Below are 17,160 nucleotides of genomic sequence, written 5' to 3'. Positions count from 1 at the left end.
TGTTTAAGTGTCTTTTCTGCGTTTTAAATAGCAAAGGAGTTCCACAGATGCTAAATTGGGTACTTGGGAACATAAAGCAAACTTGATGTGTTTTCTCCCCTCCCAGTTGCAGTGTACGGTGCCCCTCATGCTCTCCACAGAGCTGCTTGACCGAATTCCGAGAATTAGTGCTGCCACTTGTCCCTGCAGCCCCGGTTTATGAGGGCTGGAGAGAAAACCTTTTCAAAGCACCTTTTTAGGTGAAATGAGGTGGGACCGAGACAGGAGCTGTGGGTACCGCGTTCCCCCGCCGTTCACCGTGCGGTAACACGGCGGCAGGGAGGGCTCCGCGCCGGTGCGGAACGAGTACGAGCCGCCCCGCCGTGGCCGGTGGGGACCCTCGCCCGCGGAGGGCAGGCCTGGGCGCGGCGGGGCGGGGCCGGGGGGCGGAGCGGGCCGGGGCAAGATGGCGGCGGCCGCTGAGGCGGCGGCGCGGCTGCAGCGGCAGGAGCAGGAGCTGCGCTGGCTTACGGCGGAGGTGGGGCGGCTGAAGGAGCCGCGATGCCCCGGGAGCTGCGGCCCCGAGCTGCAGCGGCTGCGGGCCGAGAACGAGAAGCTGCGGTACCGCCTGCTGCACCTGCGCCGCAGCCTGGAGGCCGAGCTGGGCAGGGCGGAGCAGCGGCCGCCGGGCCCCGCGGCGGAGGAGGAGGTAGGGCTCGGAGCCGGGGGGGGACACCGCCGCCCTCATGGCTGTGGGGCGGGCCGGGTCTCTCTGCCACAGGCACCGGGACGGGCGGGGACGAAGCGGCGGGCCGCGGTGGGGCTGTCGGGAGTGGGAGCCGGTCGCGGTCTCTCCGCACTCCCCGTGTGGCCCCAGCACCGAGCGGTGCCGCTGCCGGTAGCCCCGAGGGCGGGATAAGCCTGTCAGACCACCGAAAGCCGTTCCTATTGCTCGCTGGGCCGCTTCAGCCTCCCAGGGTCTGGCAACCACTGAGGTTGCAGTAGGAAAACTGGGGGAACTGCTTTGGGCAGGTTTTGCTTGGTGAGCAGTTTTACACTGCCTGCTCGACGTCAGAGGGACGCGGTCTGGATGTGATATGAGGAGTCTTTAGCCTGCACTAGGGACATGCCTTACTCGACTGTAAATGCCCATTTAGTCCAGTGTTGCGCTGGTCTGGTTTGTTTCATTGATGGCTGGGAAAAGTCTTAAAGGCATAGGCATATACTTCATGTTATCACTGTTTTCAGAAAGTCTTCAGTGCAAGTCCAACTGTTGTGGTGAATCAAAATAAAGAGGAAAAGAAAAAAGAAAATGAAGCTGTGAACCAACATCAGAATGATGTAAGTGGTTATTTTATACCACAGGAGAGTTGTTTAGCTAGGTTCAGAAAAGGTGCTGAAATCTGAAATACTTTGCTGTCTTTTGCAGTCCCAGATTTTGGGAAGAAGGCTTACTATAGCATGCATACAGAAAAAAAATCATTATCCAAGAGCTTCATCTTGCATGTAATTAGTAGGGCTACTTACGTATTCTTAGATCTGTAGTTTTTGTATTACAAAATGATATGGGCTGTGGGGAAATAAAGGTCAGGATACTGTGATTCCTAAAGAGAGTAATAGTTCATGAATAAACAGCGTGCATGATGACTGAAAGAGGATGGTGGCAGCAGTAGCTGTAGTTCAATAGATCTTAATAATTCACCTTATGCTAAACTAAAGGAATCTTCCTGTGGACTATCTTATTTGACTCTGATGATTTGAATGGACTGGCAGGAGTGAGGGCTTGTTGGTGTGATCCAGACTTCTCCAGGATGTCAGCTAAATACAAATAGGCTGCTTTCTGAGGTCAAACTGCCAAAGCTGCTTAGGCCAAGATTGATGAAGGTGCATTGGAAAATTGGAAAGCCACTGTGAAATAGTCACCAAGTTGGATGGGACTACCCTGTGTATAATTATTTACAAATGCTTTACTGTGTATTAGTATGAATCCTAGTACAGTGTAATCTGGTCTCAGTTGGAACCTCTAGGGATGCCTGAACACTATGAATCCTTTTATTCTGTTTTCTCACAAATATGTATGTGTATGACTTCATTTATTTTTTACAGCTGCGGTGTGAGCCAAGCTTCATAGAAGACAGACTGAAGCTTTATGAAGCACTGAAAAAAGAACACGATGCTTTGCTAGCTTACAGAGCAGCCAACGAGAGCAAACCTATCAAAATTACCCTGACAGATGGAAAGATGGCTGAAGGGGAATCTTGGAAAACCACACCATATCAATTAGCTGTAGGAATTAGGTAGCCTGCAGACTGAAGGAGCTGTATTTTTGTAGTCATAAATCTGTTACTATCATTTGTCTCTTACCTAGGTTTATTACTCTAGTAGGTTTATTTGGAAAGCGTCATTGAAACTTCAGTTTAATGCAGAAGAAATAACTGGGTGGAGTTACTGCTCTGAGTAATGCTTGCTTCCAGTTAAAAAATATAACAATCACTGAGACTTAGGAATTAATTGAGACATCTGAAGTTTTGTGAGTAACCAGATGACAGTAGAAACTGTTGTTAGAAGCAGTCTTTCCTCCAGATCCTCAGCACTGAAAACCATTGAATGAAACTTCAAGACCTTAAGGGTTTATACCTTAAAAGTAGAAAAGCGTTTAAGACGACCACAGAAACAAAAATTAAAGGTCTTTAGGTGCTATGAGACATGGGTAGGGTCTCATGGGGGTTAGAAATCTGAGCGCTTTTGCGAATCTGAGCCTAAATATTTTGGTCTCTTATCACTTGTGTTTTTTAGTCAAGTGTTGGCTTCAAATGCAGTCATAGCCAAAGTGAATGGTGAATTGTGGGACCTGGATCGTCCGCTGGAGGGAGACTGTACTCTGGAGCTGCTTACGTTTGATAATGAAGAAGCAAAAGCTGTGAGTAAACACTTTCTGGTTTCTGCTTGATTAATGGAACTAATGACATGAAATTGATTGCAGTGTTAGCTTTTAAATTTTTGAATTGAAAAAAAAATCCCCAAAATGACTGAAGTAATGTATTTGTCATGATTCGACAAAGCAGTAAATACTAAGTACCTATAACCTATAGGTGAATAAAATCTTAGTGCTCTTTTCTTCCCTTCTCATTTACATAAACAGGTTATTTCTCAAACGAGATCATACAGAATGTCTTGATTTGCAAGCTAACTTGAAATAATCTGTCTTCTAAGACACGTGTTCTGTGGTTTGACTCAGTGTGTTTGAAGATCAGACACTGAAAGCAACAGTGAGGCTGTCTTAGAGTTTTCTGAAAATTGTCCAATATCAAATTTGACTCATAAATAAAATCCAGACATCCTTGTACCAGTATTGTTTGTTAGAAACTTAGGTAGGCATATCTTGCTCAATTAAACTAAGAATATACTTAGCGACACACCCAAGGTGTTTTTTTTTTTTTATGGGATTCAGTCTTAAACCTGTGTTTATCTTCATGCAGTAGAATTAGACTTCATTTTGTCAAAAATCTATTTATGTGATTAAGCTTATTTTGAGGCATTTCAGGAGCCTGTCAAGGCTTTATCTTGTAGTGGTGGCTATGAAGTGGTCTGAATTAATAGGGATGTAGAACATAAGACTGGTGTTGATCTACTGGATTGTTGACTCCCCTCTTCTGACGTTTTGACTAATGTGGTTTACAGTCCTGTTAATAAATGTACTGGATGTGAACAATGGTAACTTAATTGGCTATATCACTTTAGATGCAGTTAGTATTGCATAGTTTCCGGTCAGTTAAAAATCTAACTTCAAAATGAACAAGGTACAATAAGTACTAAGGTGACAGAATCGTGCAGAGAGATAATCATCTTTCAGACTGAAATATGATGGGGCTTTGTTGTTACATCTGCCATTATATTAATCATTTAGCATACTTTAAATGAAAACAGAAAACTGTTATACTTCTCACAGAATTTAAGCGAGACTGACTCCAGTGCATTTCCCATCTGCAGATACATGTCTAGTTTTGTTTTTTCTTTTTAGTTACACAATTCCAGTGACCCCATGACTTGCTCACCTGACTTTATTTGCAGGTTTATTGGCATTCAAGTGCTCATATTCTTGGAGAGGCCATGGAAGGTTATTTTGGGGGCTGCTTATGCTATGGACCACCAATTGAAAATGGATTTTATTATGACATGTACATTGAAGACAGGTAAAATTTCAGTGTCTGACAACTTTCATACTCTGTGTTGAAGCTCAGTACTAAAATTAGTTTTGCTCAGTCATGTTTCTGCATGCTAAAAGTAAAATCGTGTATCTAGTATGGTTTAAAATTGACAGGTTAGTTGTCTTCATAGTATAGGTCTGTGTATACATACGTATTGAGTGTGTGTTTGTACATTTAAATTCAAGAGCAATGTTCAGACACCTGCTCCTTAAGACCTGCAGTTGTTGAATGTTCTGTGAAAAAATGTAGAGTGTTTGGGTAAAACTTTCTCAAATTCCTGGGAAATATGGAAGACGGTTTCCTTGAAGAATCATGGGGGTTTGGTTTAAAAGTGCCATAGTCACTTGTAGAGATGGCACGTATGCATGTAACTTGTATAGGTGTTTGCTTTTCTAATCCTTGTGCACAGCTTTACAGTTCTGGTTTTTTCCTTGTTTATCTTTCTGTAGTTAGGGAGAATACAGAATCTGCGTCAGCTGATAAACCAGCTCTTGCAGCTGGGTTGAGGCTTTTTTTTTTTTCCTTTTTTCTTAAGTCATATATACTTTGAACTTGAGATCTTCCAGAGGGTTTGTTGAAGGTGATACCATTTGTGTTTCTGAGTTTAGTGTCTGCAAGTACAGCCAGTTGTAAGAAACTAAGAAAATACTGTGACATATCATGAGAACACATCCCATGTTTTTGAGATTAGACCACCAGAAAGTGGTCACTTAAAAAAATGGGAGTATCAAAATAATTAATTTATATTTCTTTTGCTTGTGTCTATTTGTTTAGAGGTGTATCTAGTACTGAATTCCCACTACTAGAGAACCGCTGTAAAAATATCATAAAAGAGAAGCAGGCTTTTGAAAGACTGGAAGTCAAAAAGGAGATTCTGTTAGACATGTTTAAGGTAAATCTTTGGAGTAGCTGTGATTCTGGTACAATGTGGTTTTTTTTTTTTTAAATATAACTTTTATAAAATCCTGCATGTTTCTCACTCATCAGAACAGTACCTGTCTAGTCAAACAAAGAAAAAGAATAGCATCTTTTTCCCACCTCTCTAAGTGTTCAGGATGTTTTCAGGCAATAATAAAACTGATTTCTTATTGCACAAAACCACCTCAAGCTCAATGAGATGACAAAGAAATTAGTACACAAAAGGCACAAGTTCAGTCTGGCTCACTTGCAGAAACAAGTGAAAAAAGACTTGTCCTGTGGTTTACACAGTGAATATTACCAGTCTCACTGTACTGTGTTTTAATTGCCTTTCAAAAGTGCTTTGAGGTGTTCTGGTGGTAATCACTGTGCTTAACGTACCCACAGGGAAATTAAGATATCTTTGTCTCTTTCCCCTCTTGTTCTGTAACTCTTCTGAAATGATGTTGAGCTTTTGCATATATACATATATGTGTTCATGTGACTTTTCAGTTGTGTCTTTTACTGATGCACTTGCATTATTGATAGATACTTTTAAAATAGAATTTTATTAGCCATTTTATTGGTGTTTCTAACTTTTCATGTTTCCCCACAGTATAACAAGTTTAAGTGTCGTATCCTTAATGAGAAGGTGAACACACCAACTACCACAGTATACAGGTAAACAAAATTAAGCTAAAAAGTATTATGAAACATTTCTGTGCTTAGGAATGTTTCATTTAAATTGAGAGGAGAATAAATTTATTTTTTTATTCTAACTTCTGAATGCTTGTGTGATTGGGGCTTAAGTTTGCAGTTAATATTGCTGCTTACATAAAGTAAGATCTTTTCTTTCTCTGCTGAGACAGATTAGATCTCAATTTGTGGACAAATAGCAAATCCACTTTTCACTCATTCCCTCTGATTTCAATAAACAGATGAAAATAAGTTACCATTCCTGACACTGAATTGGTGAATAAATGGGTAAAGCTAACCCTTAGGTCACCGTGGGGTGAGGTTCCTGTTCATTGAATTGCCAGGGATAAATCTAGTTATTTGAAAAATGATAAAAACATTTTGTTCTGTTTGATGAGCTTAGTTTGAAATTTCCTGGCCAACTTTATTAAAGATTCTACACAGAACTATATGAATTGCTGAGTGCGTTATAATGCTTTTCGTAATCGATCAAGTGTGCTGAGTATATACTGAGTGAATCTTCTGCTTCAGATGGACGGCACAATTATATTTAAGATTAACTAAATTTGCTGAGTGTTGCGTGTGGATACTTACTAGTGTGTTTGAACACGTGAAGCATAAACTTATATGCCCTTAGTGACTGTGCTTAAAAACGTTGGAGTGTTTTGAAATAAACACTTTTTTTTCTTTTTCTTCTAGATGTGGTCCACTGATTGACCTCTGCAGGGGTCCACACGTGAGACACACTGGAAAAATCAAGGCTCTTAAAATATTTAAGGTAAGTTTAAATTAACTGAGCATTAAGACTTGACTTAACTATGGGTCAGTTGATTGATTTATGTATTTGTTTCTCCTGTAGCGATTATGCTAGGGTCCTTTGTATTGTTTTCTTTGCTTACTCTGAAAATTGTCCTTCATTTCTTTCCCCACTCCCATCACACAAGTAGAATTACAGCCTTTCACCATTCATCTGCTTCCAAGATTTACTGATTCTTGACTGTCACGATATAGTACATCAGTGAAAGTGAATGGCATCTTTTTTTTTTTTATCAGAGTATTAGTGCTGTATGCTTAGACTATAATGAAGAGCACTGCAAAAATAAGCTGTTAGTGACCAGGTTAGCTATGGAACCAGTTACAGAAGTAGAAAAATGTGGTGCCTGGGTCATGTGGTAGTGCTGTGCTAGTATCTCCGACCAGCATTGCATTTGGTAGTACTAGTTGGAGTCTGTACTAGCTGTCACATCTGTGTGTGTGAACATCCTGTTCTGCAGTACATGAACATCCAAGATATTCATTGGGTCAGAAAATAGTATTTTGACCTTGTAAGATGGCATCTTTCAGGAACAGGAGGTAAAGTGGACACTGGCAGATGGGCAAGCATTGCTGTTTAAAAATGGCATTGCTCACAGGAAAGCCAGAGATGGTGTTTGCAGATGCCTCTGGTTATGATGTAGTTTAAGTTACTTGCAGATGCTAATTTTGGTAACCTGATTAGACAGACCTCAGTGGAACATTAATCATAGTTGCCTTTGCTGGCTTCCTGACTGAAGTTTATGGAACTCTGAGTTGCAGGGATTAAGTGTTAGATTGTCAAAACAACTGGGATTTAACTGTGAGAGTGAGTTAGTTTTGTTTGGTCTTTCATTTTTCCCTACTGCATTGTTTAGAATGTGTATCTTCTTTTTTCAGAAGATATAATGCAGGGTAATAAAACATTTCACAATCAGAGTTGTTTAAAACAAGGTACCTAAGTAGAATAAAAATATGGCTTCATGAGTCACTTCTGTTTGTCTTCTGTATTAGTATGCTGACTAAAAGGCAGTGCAAATATCTTTGTATTTGTCCCAGTTTGAGGCATCAAACCGGGACAGTATTGTAAACATGCTGGATGACTGCATATTTTTTTCCAAGGAATATCTCCCATATCTTTCCTGTAGGAAAGATATTTCCCGTATCTTTTCTTCAGGGGAAAAAAAAATCATAACATTTGAGTGCATTAGTCTTTATTCCTCCTTACCCTGAGATTATATAATATTATCTTAAAGTATGGGTTTTGTGCATCAGAATTCCTCTACGTATTGGGAAGGAAAATCTGACATGGAAACTCTGCAGAGAATATATGGAATATCCTTTCCTGATAACAAAATGATGAAGGAATGGGAAAAATTCCAGGAAGAAGCCAGAAACCGGGACCATAGGAAAATTGGAAAGGTATACTATTTCATGGTCTGCCTCTCTTCTATGCTTCTGTAATAGAATTCATTCTTTTGTTTTTTTCCATTTTTCAACAGTTTGAATAGGAGCCAGGTCTGTGAATTTCTTGGTGTCAGTTGTATTTTAAAATTTTAATTCTACAAAAATTGTATAAATAATATGGTTTGGCCACTCTTTATCATAGGCATAAATACAGGTTTTGAGCAACCTGGTCTAGTGGGAGGTGTCCTTTCCAATCCCAAACCATTCTATGATTCTGTGATACATAAGGTAATAGTTAAGTGTATTTATGTGTAGTACTTCAGCTGTTGTTTTGAATGTTGTTCATATATTTCCCTACTAGATTTAAATGAACAGATTTAATCTTAAATTAAGTGTAAATTGGAAGACATTAGATTGACACAGATGAGGACTGCATGAGGACCTAACATTGGTCATGTTGGCATGCAGTCTCCTAATCTTTGTCACCTTTGCTATAGTGTTGTAGAGAAGGTGCAGCTACAGGGAGGGTATTTGAGAGAAGATAACAAGTAGCTTTGTGGATGTTTAAAGGCATAATGGGCAATACAGGTGAAAGTGAGGGGATGTTTATTTGAAAAACTCATGTGTAAGTGAAGGTCAACATTGTTGGCCAAGAGGTATGAACCTCTCACTACTTACTGGCAGATGTGAAAGAAGAGACTGTGAAGGACTTTCATAAGCAAAGACGAACAACTGAGGGTAACCCAGAAGAGGAAGAGCCACTGAGGAATTTATAGCAAACTGAGATGATTAAGACTTGAGTATTTGATGATTTACTGCTATGCTTTTTCAAAAACAAATTCTCTAGTGTCAATCAAACAACTAATTTAGTGTCTATGTATCCATTATCTATGATACTGAAGAGGCTAAGGTTCTCCAAAGATGTATCAGAGACACACTGCTGAGCTTATGTTTTTGAGATAGTCATTCTTTATCAGAAATCTAGCTCACAAGCTTCAGGCATTAACTCTCAGATCGGATGGGCATATACTTAATTGCTTTGGTTACTGACGGTAAGATTTGGTTAAGGCTTCGGTATTTTGAGGAAATGTGTATTTACATAGTCACAGAGCCAAGTAGAATTCCAGTGTTATTACAAACTTCTAAGATTAAGAATTACAGATAAATTAACTGCTGTTGCTGCTAACTTTTAGACTTCTGGAAATCATTCTGTTGCTGTAATATTTAGCTTTTGTTAACAGAGTCTCAACATGTATGAAGTAGTCGTCTTCTGCTGTTCTGCAGTTACACGTGAAGTGGTGTTAGAGCATTCTGTTTTTAATGTGCCTAGGAGCAAGAACTATTCTTCTTTCATGACTTGAGTCCTGGAAGCTGCTTTTTCCTCCCCAGAGGTGCCTTTCTTTATAACACGCTCGTGGATTTCATACGAGTGAGTATATAGTAAAGTAACTAACTCCTAATAAGCTTGCTGTCAGTTATTGATCTTAAGTGATAGGCCATTCATAGCACTGAGCTGTCCTCAGAAACATCTATGTATGTAAACATACACCAGATTTTTACTATGGTTATACAGATATAACTTTTTTAAAAAGTTAGATCTGTAAAAGTTAGGGCAGAGTAAAGCTTTGACATGTGCTCTTTCCTGTCCTGTAAAACTTACATGTACGGTAGTCCTTTAGTCCTCCAGTTAATTGCCATCATGAGAATACAGTTAAAAAGAATCAGGCTTTTGCTTGTCAATGTTAAATGTTGAATTGTTTTGTAGGAGGAATATCACAGGCGTAATTTTACGGAAGTTGTATCTCCAAACATCTTCAACAGTAAACTCTGGGAAGCTTCAGGACACTGGCAGCACTACAGTGAAAATATGTTCTCTTTTGAGATCGAGAAGGAAACTTTTGCCCTTAAACCGATGAATTGTCCAGGACATTGGTTTGTACTGTCAACTGAAAAACTCCTTATTTTACTATATTTACCCTTTGTGGGGCTGAAGGCGGGGGTGGGAAGTAGTATTAATACATGTTACCATGTATGTTGACAGTAGACTATTTAGCACCTAGTGTGTCCAGAGAGCTCCCCTGACAGTGTCCCTAAAGCAGACCAAATACCATTCTTGTAGGAGCATCTTTCAGGAAGTCCGTACTAAGCAAGGTTTGTGGATGCTGATACTAGTCTGCACTGCTAGTAAATACAAGTCCTGTCAGAGAGGCATCAGATGGGGTGCACAAAAGAAGGCACAGATGAACCAGTTGTGATTGTCACTCTCACAGTGGTTTTTCTAGGTGGTCTTTAGCAATATGTTCCCAAGTGCTGCACTTTTTCTGTTTGCTTGCCTTTTAGGATGCAGACAGCCTGAGCGAATAAATACTTAAAGAGGGGATTACTATCTGTACTGATCTTGTTTTAGTTTCTGTGTTGTCTTAAATCTTCTATAAGAAGGATAAAAGGAAGGTTCTTTCCTGTTCCTTTTAGCTTGATGTTTGCCCATCGTCCACGATCCTGGAGGGAGATGCCTCTTAGACTTGCAGATTTTGGAGTTCTTCACCGAAATGAACTCTCTGGGACTTTAAGTGGCTTGACTCGTGTAAGGCGCTTCCAGCAAGATGATGCTCACATATTTTGCACAATGGAACAGGTAAAAAAAACAACCCCCCCCAAAACAACCACCACCACTCCACCACCACCAATTAACCAAAAAACAAAAAGAACACTCTCCCCTCCCAGTCCAAACCAATGTTAAATAAGAAAAAGGCCCCCCAAATATTTCAACTCTACCTTCTTCTGTTGTGTTGCTTTGTAGTGTAATGCTTCTTTTGATGGGTTTTTCAGGTAGGTTTAGGTGCTTCTTTGGCATCCGGTATTCCCGATTTCTTAACCTCCTGCAATATCGCTGGAGTCAGTTAGCTTGTTGAACTTAGCTTCTCTGTCACACATTTCTCAGATAGCAGTTCCCTAGTTTTTGTTATTTACTTTCATCTTTGAAATAAAAAATGCTTATATGGAAAGAAGACGACAATGTTATTTGAGGGATGTTATTGATTGTGAATTACGCAATAAGGTTTTCTGTATAGGATTTTCCCCTTTAGAAAGATACATTGAGCATCAAATCCCCAAAAGTAAGAACCTTTTGTATCTCCCATCTCCCCCTGCAGCTGTTAAAAAAAAAAAAAAGCTGTTAACAGCGAAAAAAAGCTGTTAACAATATTTTGTTTCCCATAGTAGTGCTGAATACATACTTTATTTTGTCAGTAGTGCCATAGATTTTAGCGAAGCTACATGAATAAATTGATGTACTTTTTGTGAAGTCTGACTCATGCAATTTGGCTCCAGAACCCCAGGCTTAACAAGAATATTTCTTTTCTTGCCATGCTTTGAAGCCACACCACCTCAGTTCTCTCCTCATCCACTACCTAGATTAGGGTTTGTAGGATGTAATTTTCATGTGATTTTTAATTTTTTAAAAATGTAATAGACTCTTATATTCTGACTATGAGGAATTGAGTAAATCCAACTACATTTTTGTGTAAGTAAATTTTAACTAATTTAACTCTTATTTATGTTTAAGATTGAAGAAGAAATTGAGGGCTGTCTTGATTTCTTGAAGTCAGTGTATGCTGTCTTTGGTTTTTCCTTTCAACTACATCTTTCTACAAGACCAGAAAATTATCTAGGAGAGCTAGAGATCTGGGATCGTGCAGAAAAGGTAATTTGTTTAAAAGCAAACAAACCTTTAATATTTGTATTTGCAGAGGTGGATATTTAACTAAGTTCTTCCATGTTGAATAGTGGAATTTCTTAAATCAGATGCAAAACATTGTCCTTAGTGGAAATGCTTGTTCAAAAACATCATATTAAATATGGGGTTTCTGTATAAGATGAGAACTTTCTGATTCTTACTTAGCTCCTTATCTGGAACTCATTTGATTTCTATTTATCTCTTTTTCTGATTGATCACAACGTTTATACAAAGAACTGCTCTTATTTGAGGATTATTTACCATAAATGACTAAATGCTTGAACAATAGGAGTTGTGCTACCTGTTGACTTCTTTGTATTTCAAAGTAAAATGCTTTGACTTAGTGTAATGAAAGGCCCTGCTACACCTTTTTTTAATTATTATCTCATTGTTATGATTAGCAACTTCAAAACAGCTTGAATAACTTTGGAGAGCCATGGAATTTGAATCCAGGAGATGGAGCATTTTATGGTCCTAAGGTTAGTGAATCAGGATTTTCATACAACTTTGGGATGGACAAGAATATCAGACACAACGCAGGCAAACTGTATTTAGTAACTGTGTTATTTTGCTTCACAGATTGATATTAAAATCAAAGATGCCATTGGCAGGTACCATCAATGTGCTACTATCCAACTTGACTTCCAGCTACCTATTCGGTTTAATCTTACTTATGTTGGGTGAGTGGTTAAGCTAAATATCTTCCTCTTTGAAATCAAATTATTTAAAAAAAAAAAAAAGAGATTACTTTCATTATCTGTAACTCCCATTTAATTGATGTGTAGTAATGCTCTGTTGCTCACTTGACAAATGATTACCCTGTGTATCAGTAGCCTCCTTAGGAGGGGAAACACCCCCGGTGAGTAGAGGACTGACTCATGAACTTGAAGATATTTCCTCACTGTAATGATATGTCACTCTAATAGTAAATAATACTGGTTGCAGGAAAATGGAATGATCTGTCTTGTCTGCCAGTTCCGAAGACAATTGATCATATATAATGCTAAAGAAGATTCTGTTGAGTCAGTTTTCACTTTCTGCCTAGTCACTGTGCCTCCTTTGAAGACACTGCATACAAATTCAAACATGTCTTAAGGACCTAGTATGTTTGTAATAAGTACTTCATTCTTCTTATTGGATAAAGTTAGTTAACTTTGAACATAAACCAAATGCCATCAGTTTTTAATGAAAATCTCACTTTGGCTTCCAGCTAGGAAGAGGGGTATTTGTCCACTGAGTGAACTTAACTTGTTGACTTGAACACACGTTTTCTGGGTTGTTTTTTTGCTGTTTGTTCTTGCACGTTATAAAAGGGAAAATACAATAAGAATCTTTGTTATTTTTTGGTCCTGCTGCACATTCTATAATAAATATCCTAGCTCTTTGGTAGGTGATAGTACTGTTATGAACAGCAGTTGGCTTTTTTTTATATTCACAGATTGTAATTTAAGAAAAGAAATGAACACTAAGGGCAGGTAAAATCCTGTGCAACAAAATGAAAGCAAGACATAGCAGGAAAGAGAGTGAGGAAGAACATAAAATATTAAACTGCACAGAAATGGAGCTGAGTCAGTCGAGTGTCTTTTCAAACTTAGGAGTTTGTGCCTATGCCTCTAGCTACAGGCATGCTTATTTCAAGTCACTATGATTATTCAGTATTCCTTTAAAAGCTCAGGTGGCTTAAAGAAAGTACATTTTTATTAAAAAAGGTAGATTTTGCCTAATTATAAATAACCACACTTTGTCTTTTTGTGAAAAGTAGAATCAAAAATATTAGTAGGATTATCTGTGTGTAAGCTAAGATAATTTAGTTTTTAAACTTTACTTATTCTTTTTCAGTAAGGATGGCGATGATAAGAAAAGGCCAGTGATTATTCACAGAGCTATTTTGGGATCTGTGGAGAGAATGATAGCTATTCTAGCAGAAAATTATGGAGGAAAATGGTATGTGGCACAAACGCAGCTCTGAAATGTGTAACAACATAGAAAACACCTCCTAATGTCTCATATTATAATGCAAAATAATATCCCTAGAATTTTCTGAGAATTAGTAGGTAAGATTACAAGAAAAGAAGTCTAATTTTATGGTCTGAGTTTATGATACCCTTTCATTAATAGTTCATTATTAGAAATTCAATTTCATGAGATAGCAGGAAAAATTATACAATAAAGCAGAAATAAGAATTGTAATTGGATGTATATGTGCTGCATTATTCTTGTTCCTTTTTCCTTAAAAGTCATGCTTTTGTATGGGAAGGTGTTAAGACACGTAAAGCAATTATTTATACAGACGTAAATTAGTCCTAATACATTAATGAAGAAACATCTTCAGAGATGTTTCAAGATGAAACAGCGCATCTTACAGGTTAAAAAAAATATTTTATGTATTTACTAAGGAAGAGTTAATTCTCAGTTTCAGTCACCTCTCTGACTGTCCACCTCTCACTATGCAGTTACAAATAAAAGTGGAAATTACATGGAAAAATAAAATTGTTTGAAATTGTGAAGTCAACTATGACGTGAGGAGATGATCTAAGTTCTGCATATGTCATTTTACTAGAATCAATCTATTTGTGCTTTTATGTGAACTTGAAAAGAGGAGGATAACGTATTATCCAACATCCTTAGCTAACATAAGTAGTTTCTATAAAACAAAGAAATTATTATTGGGGAGCATGACTGTGGATATGAATGCAGATGTAAAATGCACCCTTATTTCTTTTTTTTTTTTGTGTCCTGCTTGCAAGGCCGTTCTGGCTGTCCCCGCGGCAGGTCATGGTTGTGCCTGTGGGACCTGCTTCTGAAGAGTACGCCCGGCAGGTGAGAGTGGGGCTGCCTCTTTATAGTAACAAGTGATTTTAATAGTTCCTTGAGTGCTTGTCCTAGAACAAAGATTGAATGCTTTAGTGATTTTTGGAGACATATTTGGAGGGGTGAGGTAAATTTTTCCATGTACTCCAAAATTTTTATAAGTCTGAGAAAGGGATATGTGACTTAAAGTGTTTTGGGTTCTGTTATTATGTACGTACTTCAGTAATTATTAAAGGAAAAAACATTCTAGAAGACAAAATAATGTTTTGTTATGCTAACTAATGCCTCACTACAGAATTATCTGCTTAAAGCAGGGGCAGAGCTGGTTTCATGTATTTCCCAGCATGTATACTCTTGACTATGTTACATTTGACCATGGTTGGTTTTATTCTTCTCCCCAGCTTTGCTTTTAATGCAGGTGTAAGTGGGTTTGTTCCTTCTTCTCTCAGCCTGAGGAAACATTTTTGAGACTCTGCAGCGCAGCTGCCTGAGGAGAGCGGCAAATATTTGATATGGATATTACCTCCTATTGTCTTCCAGCTGGAGTCCTGCAAAGCCCTTAACTGTGTGTGCAGTTTTCTTCAAATAACTTCACGATGACTTACAAGATCAGAATTAGGCACATAGATGAGTTAATTATTGGACGAGATGAGGGATTACAGCATGTTCAAATTTCCGTTGTAGAATACTAAGTGGAGGTTTTTTGGTGGGTTTTTTTTTTTTGTAGGTTTGCAGCGAATTTTTTGAAGCAGGATTTATGTCTGATGTGGATCTAGATCAAAGTTGCACATTAAACAAGAAAATTAGAAATGCACAGCTGGCTCAGTATAACTTTATCTTAGGTAATTGCAACATCTTATGTTTCTGAATATCATTTATGTTTTAATGTTGGGCATAGACTTTGCCCAGACTCTCATTTTGTAATGCAGGTAGTCAATTTAATATTGTTTGTGGTATGTCTTGCAGTGGTTGGAGAAAAGGAGAAAGGAAATAATGCTGTCAACGTTCGAACAAGAGACAACAAAGTTCATGGGGAAATTTCAGTCTCTGCTGCTATTGAGAAACTCCAGAAATTTAAGAGTTCACATATTCCAAATGCGGAAGAAGAATTCTGATGCTGCTGTTTGGGGGGGGGGGAATTATTAGCTGCCCATGTGAAATGGTGTTTCTTCCCTCGCGTACAGCAGTAATGCTCATCTGAGAGGATTTTCAGTTAATGGATACACAAAATAAGCAAATGTAGCAATGCTGGTGCTCCAGGAATAGCACGAGAGGACTGAATGTGGCTGCCAACTCCTTTGACAGTCCCATGGGACTCCAGTCTGCGCCACTCGCAGAAGGCTTATTTTAGAAGCCCCACACCGCTGCTAAAATATGTTGGTTTTGCTGTGGAAATAAATCAGGGCTGCCCGAAGCCGAGGGGCAGGAGTTTAGGATGTGCGACGGCTGCTGCTGCCATCACTGGGCTGCCTCGATCATGTCGCAGGTGCCTGGCTGATGTGAGCGGGGCTCCAGAGCAGGGCAGCGGGCAGCCCATCAGCAGTGTGTCCCTTTGCTTTTTTTCCTAAATCCAGATTATGTTAACTTTCCTTTTTTTTTTTTTTTTTTTTTGAGGGGGGATAGCTTGATTCTTTCTGAATTCATGTTCGCAAGCTGCAAATACATCGGTATATTCCTTGGAAATCTCGGTGAAACGCGGCGCTGATTGAGCTGGTGTGATAGTTGGTTGCTGTAAAGGTGGTTGCCGAGAATGAAGTTGGGTTATTCACTGTATCTGTGTGTGCAGTCTTTTATTTTTCCCTGTGTTTGCTGTTGATTTGGCTTTTTCCTAAAACACACAAACCTTTGAAAAAAAAAAAAAAACAAACCTCCTCTGTATGATTTATAGAGAGGGGTATATTGGGATAGTGAGAATTCTGAAAAGGGGCGGACAACAGTTTTCATATTAAAACACACATGTTGGAATTTAAATCCGGCCATATTTATCTGACTAACTTCTGTTTATAAATGATTTTAAAGTTACTGTTGCAGGCAGCCGAATCAGATTATTTTTTTTTTTGAGATGAATTTTTACCATTTTTTTTTTCACTTTCATATGCAGTTTTTTAGTTACAAGGCTTAAATAGCGTTAAACATGTTACTCAGTTATCTAAGCTATACGTCTGTAGTTGTGATTTAAATATAGCTGAAATGAAGCAGAAAGTACTATTCAGTGCGTAAGTGCTCTACAGATACAAAGCTACTGTTTTACTTGCAGAGTCTTGTGTTCAGTAGGCCTGGTTTTGGTCTTGTATTAGTTTTTTTCTGTTTTTCTGTTTTTCTGTTTTTTACCAACTGATTATCCCTTGCTTTTAAAAGAAGAAACGAAAAGATTGAAGGAAGAAGTGCTGGGAAAGCTTTCTCTTCCACTTCACACAATTAACATGGAGTGTAGAAGGTTATTTTTATTTACTAAAAGTATGGTATTTTTATACATATACATGTGTGATGTATTCAGACTGCTTTTGGGCTGGTTTTTTTACAGTGAATTTCTAGGTTTTGCAAATGTATGACTGTTTAGCATGCATGCATGCATCTGGGCTGTCGCCATTTAAGTTTTCAGACGACCTGCAGCCCTGAGAGAGGTCCTCGACG

The 17,160-nt window shown here is 38.7% G+C and overlaps 1 protein-coding gene across 2 annotated transcripts; it reads left to right on the top strand.

Moving 5' to 3' along the window:
* The first annotated feature begins 433 nt into the window (after positions 1-433).
* On the top strand, positions 434-16,292 carry TARS3 (threonyl-tRNA synthetase 3). 2 transcript variants are annotated; one of them, XM_074155691.1, is made up of 19 exons: positions 434-688; positions 1,228-1,320; positions 2,086-2,276; positions 2,776-2,899; positions 4,051-4,172; positions 4,962-5,079; positions 5,701-5,765; positions 6,480-6,558; positions 7,848-7,994; positions 9,310-9,408; positions 9,745-9,911; positions 10,452-10,614; positions 11,545-11,682; positions 12,117-12,194; positions 12,295-12,395; positions 13,555-13,659; positions 14,463-14,535; positions 15,254-15,368; positions 15,493-16,292. In XM_074155691.1, exons 1-19 carry the CDS (start codon positions 446-448, stop codon positions 15,639-15,641), a joined length of 2,370 nt encoding a protein of 789 aa, XP_074011792.1. In that variant the 5' UTR covers positions 434-445; the 3' UTR covers positions 15,642-16,292. The 2 variants fall into 2 exon arrangements, with proteins under 2 accessions (XP_074011792.1, XP_074011793.1); XM_074155692.1 differs by having other exon boundaries at positions 446-693; positions 1,239-1,320; positions 2,098-2,276.
* Positions 16,293-17,160: the final 868 nt, after the last annotated feature.

Source organism: Numenius arquata, chromosome 11, assembly GCF_964106895.1.
Source record: "Numenius arquata chromosome 11, bNumArq3.hap1.1, whole genome shotgun sequence".
Classification (NCBI taxonomy): Eukaryota; Metazoa; Chordata; class Aves; order Charadriiformes; family Scolopacidae; genus Numenius; species Numenius arquata.
This window is presented reverse-complemented; position numbering and strand designations above follow the sequence as displayed.

What these genes read in the sequence shown, in the direction of transcription:
- TARS3 (XM_074155691.1), top strand. Translation starts at nt 446, where the DNA reads ATGGCGGCGGCCGCTGAGGCGGCGGCGCGGCTGCAGCGGCAGGAGCAG. An exon ending in TGAACCAACATCAGAATGAT is followed by an intron (nt 1,321 to 2,085) that starts GTAAGTGGTTAT and finishes TATTTTTTACAG; the next exon opens with CTGCGGTGTGAGCCAAGCTT. An exon ending in TCTGGGATCGTGCAGAAAAG is followed by an intron (nt 11,683 to 12,116) that starts GTAATTTGTTTA and finishes TGTTATGATTAG; the next exon opens with CAACTTCAAAACAGCTTGAA.